General features: G+C 46.4%; 1 protein-coding gene across 2 annotated transcripts in view; it reads left to right on the forward strand.

The window, feature by feature from the left end:
• The first annotated feature begins 1,187 nt into the window (after positions 1–1,187).
• ankrd33ba (ankyrin repeat domain 33ba) overlaps positions 1,188–9,404 on the forward strand; it is a 24,287-nt gene continuing 16,070 nt past the window's right edge. The window contains exons 1-2 of one of the 2 annotated variants that reach the window (XM_042298939.1): positions 1,188–1,266; positions 1,724–2,264. In XM_042298939.1, the coding sequence (XP_042154873.1) occupies positions 1,842–2,264 (423 nt within the window). In that variant the 5' untranslated portion in view covers positions 1,188–1,266; positions 1,724–1,841. The other variant, XM_042298938.1, reaches the window with a different exon arrangement.

Genomic DNA, 9,404 nt, shown 5'->3' on the forward strand with positions numbered 1-9,404 from the left:
TATGAGATATTAGTTGTCAGTTTATCTACTTATAAAGGCATGATCTTCATCGGAAAAAAAATATATATACTGATGATTAGCATCTATAGAGCATTGACACGGGCCCACAGAATATGCTTAGGTGTAAAGTTTCGGGTGCTGATCTGTTGAGTGACACCCCTTTCTCTGGCTGTCACACACCCATGACCCTCAGAACATGGGCTCGGGCCAGACGTTTACCTGTCCTTTACCCCCCAGGGGTTCTACTCTGATTGGCTGTCTGGGAATTCCAGGTGCGGCTCACAAGTCAAGATGAGATCAGGTGGGTCAGAATCACAGAGGACACAGAGTGCTAGATTAATTGCTACATATGAAGTGATATGGCAGGAACCAGGCAGGTTCTTATTGCCTCTGTCACGCACACAAACAAACAAACCAGCCAGGGCCACTGGATGTTTGTCTGCATCAGGCCCTTGACTACATCAGGAGGACCAGGAGAAAACAGACCTGCTGAACACTAAACAGCCTTGTCATTCACTCCTGTTGGATCTGATTAGCAATGGGCTGATACACTGCAGACTGATTTAGAGGCTGCATAGGCCTCGGGCGGCTAGGACAGCTGGGGCCGGGCCAGGGACAGATTAGGGTCAGATACACCAAGAGAGGAGAGTCCCTCTAGCAAGCAGACACACAGATCCACAGGCCATTTAACAAGCACAATACCACTGTCTTGGATTGGCATCATGAGTTGATGGAACCTTATTAAACATGGATTGATCAGTGAATCAATAGTCAGTTTAGGCCTATTTTAACTTGGCTTGTTCTACAAGTGTGGTTGTATGGTTGAATCAAGGATGGATATCTGAACTGTTGTGACTGTTCTACCGAGTGTCTGAGTCATTCACAGTGAGAACTAAGGTAATGTAGGGGGATTTCCTGACAGATCTCACATTATCCAAGAAACAGAAAATGTACATTTGAAACCGCAGAATGACTGCACAGACGTTTTACTTTGTTTTTGCAGTATGAATCATTCTAACGATGACCAATGTCTCATGAAAGGGTTGCAATGGGGTTGCCCCCATTTAGCTAAAATGATAATCTCAAAAGTATTTCTGATGTCAACATTTCAGACAGAGCGGAATTAATCTGCTCAAACGAAAACGAAATGAGGGAGGGCATGAGGGGAGCGCCATGGAGAGGAGGGGGCAGTTGGCTACGAAACTAATCGGATTATGGGACTACAGTTTATCGAGTGCCTGTTTTTCTACTCTGCGCGTTATCTGGGTGAGTGAGGCTCTTTTACTTTGGGTACTGCGTGTCTATTGTTTTCTGTCCTAATGAGGAACACATTTTTTTTTCGTACTGATGATGACATAACAAGAGTTGGCGTAACTCTCGGTTTACTTCGTGTCGGAAAGGGGGATGTTGACTGTTGAATTGCACTTTAAATCACGAGCATTTAATTTTCTCACTGCTCCAGACGTGATGGAAAAACTTTCTGTGTTTTAGCAAATGAACAAAAACAATCAACTTTTGACTCCGGTGAAGGCTACAACCCGGTGTAGTTTAGGTTGGTATTCCAGGGACAGCGCAGCGATATGATTTCATGTTAATTTCTCTCTGGGATGCTGGAGTTGGACTATTATCAGGGAAATATTCCTCAACGGAGTAGGATCAGCAGTTTGCCTGTTAGATCACATCACAACGAGTTGCCAAACCTTCACTGTCATTCCATTTCCAGGCTCTTTGCAAAGTTGAACTCATACTCCGCGTTGATGTTGGAAAAAACGTCCACGTGCTCTTCGCCCGAGATCCACCCGTTCTTCCCCCCCGAGGAGGACAGCCACCTAGGGGGTTAGATGGTGCTGATCACGGATGAGAGAGACGGAGGTGGCTCCTCTACTACGGTCCGAGTCAAACAGCAGCAGCAGAACCCCAAAGGCGCCAGCGGCATCGCCCAGGTCCATCCAACCATTACTGAGGAATCACCGTCCTTATCAGACGATGACTCATACCTCGGGTCCTGCGAGTCAGAGGGGGATGAGTACGAGGAATACGACGATTTCTCGTTATTACCGGACAGTAAAAGTATCGCTTCGGACGACTCCTTTTACCCACCGGACGATGTGTTCGCGGACAACGAGCGGACCCCCTCTCCACCGAGTCCCGAGCCGCTGACGTTCTTCCAGGCGTGTTGCACCAACAACGCCACGATAGTCCGGATCATGATCCGACAAGGTGTGGGGGTAGAGGAGGTGAGGGAGACGGATAAAAACAACAGGGTAAGTCGGGTTAAATGTGCCCATATGTTCTGTGTCAAAAAAAAAATTTTTCGGAATGTGTTCTGTTCTAATGCATTTCTATCCAGTGGCTTCTCTTCCTGTCGTGGGTTTGGAGATGAGGTCGTTTGGCACTGCCTTGTACACAATGGTGCGTGCGGTGTGAACTCACCTGTGCGTAATTACGCATGGTCAAAGTGCATATCCAAAGTGATCAACTGTTGTATATTTGTTGAAGTACGTCAACAGTTATGTATTCGCTCATGTATGTCAGTGTGTCGAGGGGTTAAACAAATATATATTTTTTAAGTTTTAAGAACATGTCAGCCAAAACAACAGTAATCAGATGCTTCATATAACTTGGCCATTGTAGCAGATATTTGAACTTTGAGAGTCATGATTAACATTAGATCCCAAAGTTAAACCTATTCTTCCTATCCAAGCTGAGCTGAGTTGCTAAAGTAGTTTGTTTGCCAGTAGAATCAGAACCAGAGCCACATCTCATATTAGTTTCATTTCCTTTCACGTGTGTGTCTGCCCAGGATTTATGGGTCTTGAGAGAGGAGCCTGAAGTTCTGATAGTCATAATTACAGCAACAGGAAAACACGGAGTCTCTCACAGTCAACAGAACAACCGGCACTGTGTGTGTGTGTCTTTATGTGTCTGTCTGTGTTGTACTGTCTGTGGATGGATTCAGGGTACCTGTGAGAGAATCAGTGTAATATAGGTTTGCTTACTGACTTTCTAATATGAATCTCCCCACTGTCAATTAAAGGCCTGTACTGTTAAGACAGTGTTTTACAGAGACTCATGAGAAGAGCATTCTCATTTAGGCCTACAGGCTGTCCATTACAAGTCAATAACTGCTTTATAAATCTCATAGTAATAATGTATGTTTGATTTGACAATGCAAAGAGACCTGGAATACCTAGCAGGTAATACATGCTCTCAGTTGGATGTGGCTGTGTATCAATGATATATATAAACCCTAGATTGCTGATACTATGTATTGGCCATTGAGAGGCTTTGAAGTCACTGTTCGGCCATATTGGCACTCCCCAGTAGGAGCAGTCCTCCATAGAAATGATTGGAATTCTACACTACTTCAATTAAATGTTTCAAGGGCAAGATGACATGTATTTCATATATTTTTTTGTTGCTGTAGTGGGGACAGTATCATTAGTCATCTCAAAAAATTATAATACAACATATTTTTTACACTGGTGAGGGAGCGCCAAGATGGAGGCATCGTGGCGTCAACACAGCATCCTTTATTAGCCATCTAATGTATACATAATGGTTCCCAAGTGGTTTTGCATTATTGTTATGACACATGGTGTTTTCAGTGTCAGTATGACTCACCAGATACACACCACAATGTTTTCCAACAACACAGAGAACTAAGAGGAACTGGCTGTAAACCACCAGTTGGACCCTTCATTTGAATTGATAGACACTTTTAAAACCACTAAAGACCAACTCCCCTTTGAGTATTCGTGCCTCTGTATGTTGTTTAGTTCTCACTGTGAATATAAACATATGCACACACACTCACTCACTCGTTCTGGCAGTGAGTGAGATCAGCCTTTATCAGATTGTACAGTGAAGTGGTCATGCAGTCCTCTCTCTGTGTGTTATCAATGATGAGGTCACAGGACCTGAGGGAGGAACAGTGTGAATTACATAATCAGAATTGTAACGCCATGATGTCGACAGGCTGTCTCTCACTGCCTGGCCTTGGGATTGCTACTCATCTGCTCCCATGCTGCAGCATTCCTCATCAACTCTCTCGGTGTGTGTTGGTGGCGTTGTGCCTGCATTCCTCATCAACGCTGCCTGTCGAGGAATTCTTATGATAATTATGGGTATAATAGGAAGAGAGAAATGTGTGTGGATATCCTCAGTTGGGAGAGAGAGAGAGAGATGGAGGGAGAAAGACAGTCCTTCGTTTTAAGAGTGTGTGATAAATCTCATTACACTGGGACACAGTCCTGTCTCCTGTCTTGTGTTCATTACACTGGTACACAGTCCTGTCTCCTGTCTTGTGTTCATTACACTGGGACACAGTCCTGTCTCCTGTCTGCTGTTCATTACACTGGGACACAGTCCTGTCTCCTGTCTTGTGTTCATTACACTGGGACACAGTCCTGTCTCCTGTCTTGTGTTCATTACACTGGGACACAGTCCTGTCTCCTGTCTTGTGTTCATTACACTGGGACACAGTCCTGTCTCCTGTCTGCTGTTCATTACACTGGGACACAGTCCTGTCTCCTGTCTTGTGTTCATTACACTGGGACACAGTCCTGTCTCCTGTCTCCTGTCTTGTGTTCATTACACTGGGACACAGTCCTGTCTCCTGTCTTGTGTTCATTACACTGGGACACAGTCCTGTCTCCTGTCTCCTGTCTTGTGTTCATTAGAGTGGGACATAGTCCTGTCTCCTGTCTTGTGTTCATTACACTGGGACACAGTCCTGTCTCCTGTCTTGTGTTCATTACACTGGGACACAGTCCTGTCTCCTGTCTTGTGTTCATTACACTGGGACACAGTCCTGTCTCCTGTCTTGTGTTCATTACACTGGGACACAGTCCTGTCTCCTGTCTTGTGTTCATTACACTGGGACACAGTCCTGTCTCCTGTCTTGTGTTCATTACACTGGGACACAGTCCTGTCTCCTGTCTTGTGTTCATTACACTGGGACACAGTCCTGTCTCCTGTCTTGTGTTCATTACACTGGGACACAGTCCTGTCTCCTGTCTTGTGTTCATTACAGTGGGACACAGTCCTCTCCTGTCTCCTTACACTGGGACACAGTCTTCTCCTGTCTGTTTCATTACACTGGGACACAGTCCTGTCTCCTGTCTTGTGTCATTACACTGGGACACAGTCCTGTCTCCTGTCTTGTGTTCATTACACTGGGACACAGTCCTGTCTCCTGTCTCATGTTCATTACACTGGGACACAGTCCTGTCTCCTGTCTTGTGTTCATTACACTGGGACACAGTCCTGTCTCCTGTCTTGTGTTCATTACACTGGGACACAGTCCTGTCTCCTGTCTGCTGTTCATTACACTGGGACACAGTCCTGTCTCCTGTCTCCTGTCTTGTGTTCATTACACTGGGACACAGTCCTGTCTCCTGTCTTGTGTTCATTACACTGGGACACAGTCCTGTCTCCTGTCTTGTGTTCATTACACTGGGACACAGTCCTGTCTCCTGTCTGCTGTTCATTACACTGGGACACAGTCCTGTCTCCTGTCTTGTGTTCATTACACTGGGACACAGTCCTGTCTCCTGTCTTGTGTTCATTACACTGGGACACAGTCCTGTCTCCTGTCTTGTGTTCATTACACTGGGACACAGTCCTGTCTCCTGTCTCATGTTCATTATACTGGGACACAGTCCTGTCTCCTGTCTTGTGTTCATTACACTGGGACACAGTCCTGTCTCCTGTCTTGTGTTCATTACACTGGGACACAGTCTGTCTCCTGTCTGCTGTTCATTACACTGGGACACAGTCCTGTCTCCTGTCTGCTGTTCATTACACTGGGACACAGTCCTGTCTCCTGTCTTGTGTTCATTACAGTGGGACACAGTCCTGTCTCCTGTCTTGTGTTCATTACACTGGGACACAGTCCTGTCTCCTGTCTGCTGTTCATTACACTGGAACACAGTCCTGTCTCCTGTCTGCTGTTCATTACACTGGGACACAGTCCTGTCTCCTGTCTTGTGTTCATTACACTGGGACACAGTCCTGTCTCCTGTCTTGTGTTCATTACACTGGGACACAGTCCTGTCTCCTGTCTTGTGTTCATTACACTGGGACACAGTCCTGTCTCCTGTCTTGTGTTCATTCTTGTGGGACACAGTCCTGTTCTCCCTGTCTCCTGTCTTGTGTTCATTACACTGGGACACAGTCCTGTCTCCTGTCTGCTGTTCATTACACTGGGACACAGTCCTGTCTCCTGTCTGCTGTTCATTACACTGGGACACAGTCCTGTCTCCTGTCTGCTGTTCATTACACTGGGACACAGTCCTGTCTCTGTTTCATGTCTTGTGTTCATTACAGTGGGACACAGTCCTGTCTCCTGTCTTGTGTTCATTACACTGGGACACAGTCCTGTCTCCTGTCTTGCTGTTCATTACACTGGGACACAGTCCTGTCTCCTGTCTTACACTGGGACACAGTTCATTACACTGGGACACAGTCCTGTCTCCTGTCTTGTGTTCATTACACTGGGACACAGTCCTGTCTCCTGTCTTGTGTTCATTACACTGGTACACAGTCCTGTCTCCTGTCTTGTGTTCATTACACTGGGACACAGTCCTGTCTCCTGTCTTGTGTTCATTACACTGGGACACAGTCCTGTCTCCTGTCTTGTGTTCATTACAGTGGGACACAGTCCTGTCTCCTGTCTTGTGTTCATTACAGTGGGACACAGTCCTGTCTCCTGTCTTGTGTTCATTACACTGGGACACAGTCCTGTCTCCTGTCTGCTGTTCATTACACTGGGACACAGTCCTGTCTCCTGTCTTGTGTTCATTACACTGGGACACAGTCCTGTCTCCTGTCTTGTGTTCATTACACTGGGACACAGTCCTGTCTCCTGTCTGCTGTTCATTACACTGGGACACAGTCCTGTCTCCTGTCTGCTGTTCATTACACTGGGACACAGTCCTGTCTCCTGTCTGCTGTTCATTACACTGGGACACAGTCCTGTCTCCTGTCTTGTGTTCATTACACTGGGACACAGTCCTGTCTCCTGTCTTGTGTTCATTACACTGGGACACAGTCCTGTCTCCTGTCTTGTGTTCATTACACTGGGACACAGTCCTGTCTCCTGTCTTGTGTTCATTACACTGGGACACAGTCCTGTCTCCTGTCTTGTGTTCATTACACTGGGACACAGTCCTGTCTCCTGTCTGCTGTTCATTACACTGGGACACAGTCCTGTCTCCTGTCTCATGTTCATTACACTGGGACACAGTCCTGTCTCCTGTCTCATGTTCATTACACTGGGACACAGTCCTGTCTCCTGTCTTGTGTTCATTACACTGGGACACAGTCCTGTCTCCTGTCTTGTGTTCATTACACTGGGACACAGTCCTGTCTCCTGTCTGCTGTTCATTACACTGGGACACAGTCCTGTCTCCTGTCTTGTGTTCATTACACTGGGACACAGTCCTGTCTCCTGTCTGCTGTTCATTACACTGGGACACAGTCCTGTCTCCTGTCTGCTGTTCATTACACTGGGACACAGTCCTGTCTCCTGTCTTGTGTTCATTACACTGGGACACAGTCCTGTCTCCTGTCTTGTGTTCATTACACTGGGACACAGTCCTGTCTCCTGTCTGCTGTTCATTACACTGGGACACAGTCCTGTCTCCTGTCTGCTGTTCATTACACTGGGACACAGTCCTGTCTCCTGTCTTGTGTTCATTACACTGGGACACAGTCCTGTCTCCTGTCTTGTGTTCATTACACTGGGACACAGTCCTGTCTCCTGTCTTGTGTTCATTACACTGGGACACAGTCCTGTCTCCTGTCTTGTGTTCATTACACTGGGACACAGTCCTGTCTCCTGTCTTGTGTTCATTACACTGGGACACAGTCCTGTCTCCTGTCTGCTGTTCATTACACTGGGACACAGTCCTGTCTCCTGTCTTGTGTTCATTACACTGGGACACAGTCCTGTCTCCTGTCTGCTGTTCATTACACTGGGACACAGTCCTGTCTCCTGTCTCATGTTCATTACACTGGGACACAGTCCTGTCTCCTGTCTCATTACACTGGGACACAGTCCTGTCTCCTGTCTGCTGTTCATTACACTGGGACACAGTCCTGTCTCCTGTCTTGTGTTCATTACACTGGGACACAGTCCTGTCTCCTGTCTGTGTTCTTACACTGGGACACAGTCCTGTCTCATTACACTGGGACACAGTCCTGTCTCCTGTCTCATGTTCATTACACTGGGACACAGTCCTGTCTCCTGTCTTGTGTTCATTACACTGGGACACAGTCCTGTCTCCTGTCTCATGTTCATTACACTGGGACACAGTCCTGTCTCCTGTCTTGTGTTCATTACACTGGGACACAGTCCTGTCTCCTGTCTTGTGTTCATTACACTGGGACACAGTCCTGTCTCCTGTCTCATGTTCATTACACTGGGACACAGTCCTGTCTCCTGTCTTGTGTTTATTACACTGGGACACAGTCCTGTCTCCTGTCTCATGTTCATTATACTGGGACACAGTCCTGTCTCCTGTCTTGTGTTCATTACACTGGGACACAGTCCTGTCTCCTGTCTTGTGTTCATTACACTGGGACACAGTCCTGTCTCCTGTCTGCTGTTCATTACACTGGGACACAGTCCTGTCTCCTGTCTTGTGTTCATTACACTGGGACACAGTCCTGTCTCCTGTCTCATGTTCATTACACTGGGACACAGTCCTGTCTCCTGTCTGCTGTTCATTACACTGGGACACAGTCCTGTCTCCTGTCTGCTGTTCATTACACTGGGACACAGTCCTGTCTCCTGTCTGCTGTTCATTACACTGGGACACAGTCCTGTCTCCTGTCTGCTGTCTCCTGCCTCGTGTTCTGTAAAACACACATGCTAGGCTTCATGTTTCTGTCAAACTTAGGTTGTAAAATGGTTGTGATGCGTCTGTGATACAATGGAGAGAATGTCTGCACGAATATCTACACAATACTTGTGTTCTTTTTTTTTCTTTGTCTTATCACATTGGTTGTGCCAAAGCAAAAGAGTAATTCGAGGTTATGGTTTGAAATATGTTTTCAGTTTGCTTAACCATAGAAATAAGGGACAATGTTTTCATCCATGAAATGATCTACTGTATCAGGAATGACAATCTTAGCTCTCTGTCAAACTGTCATCAAAGCTCTGTTTTGGGTTTGTGTCTCTCTGGGTGAGGCATGTCCTATCTAATATCCTCTGGGGTCACCGAGGCCAGCGTGACGCAATCAACTACTATCTGGCTCTAATTTACACCCAAAAACACATGTTTAATGTTTTAAAACTGTTGAAATATTAAAGAAATGAGTTACACACGTATAATTCTGTTTGCTATTGCTGTAGTTTAGAAGTTGTGAAATAAAAAAAATGGATCTGGCCAGCTAAA

Source organism: Oncorhynchus tshawytscha, linkage group LG16, assembly GCF_018296145.1.
Source record: "Oncorhynchus tshawytscha isolate Ot180627B linkage group LG16, Otsh_v2.0, whole genome shotgun sequence".
Lineage (NCBI taxonomy): Eukaryota > Metazoa > Chordata > Actinopteri > Salmoniformes > Salmonidae > Oncorhynchus > Oncorhynchus tshawytscha.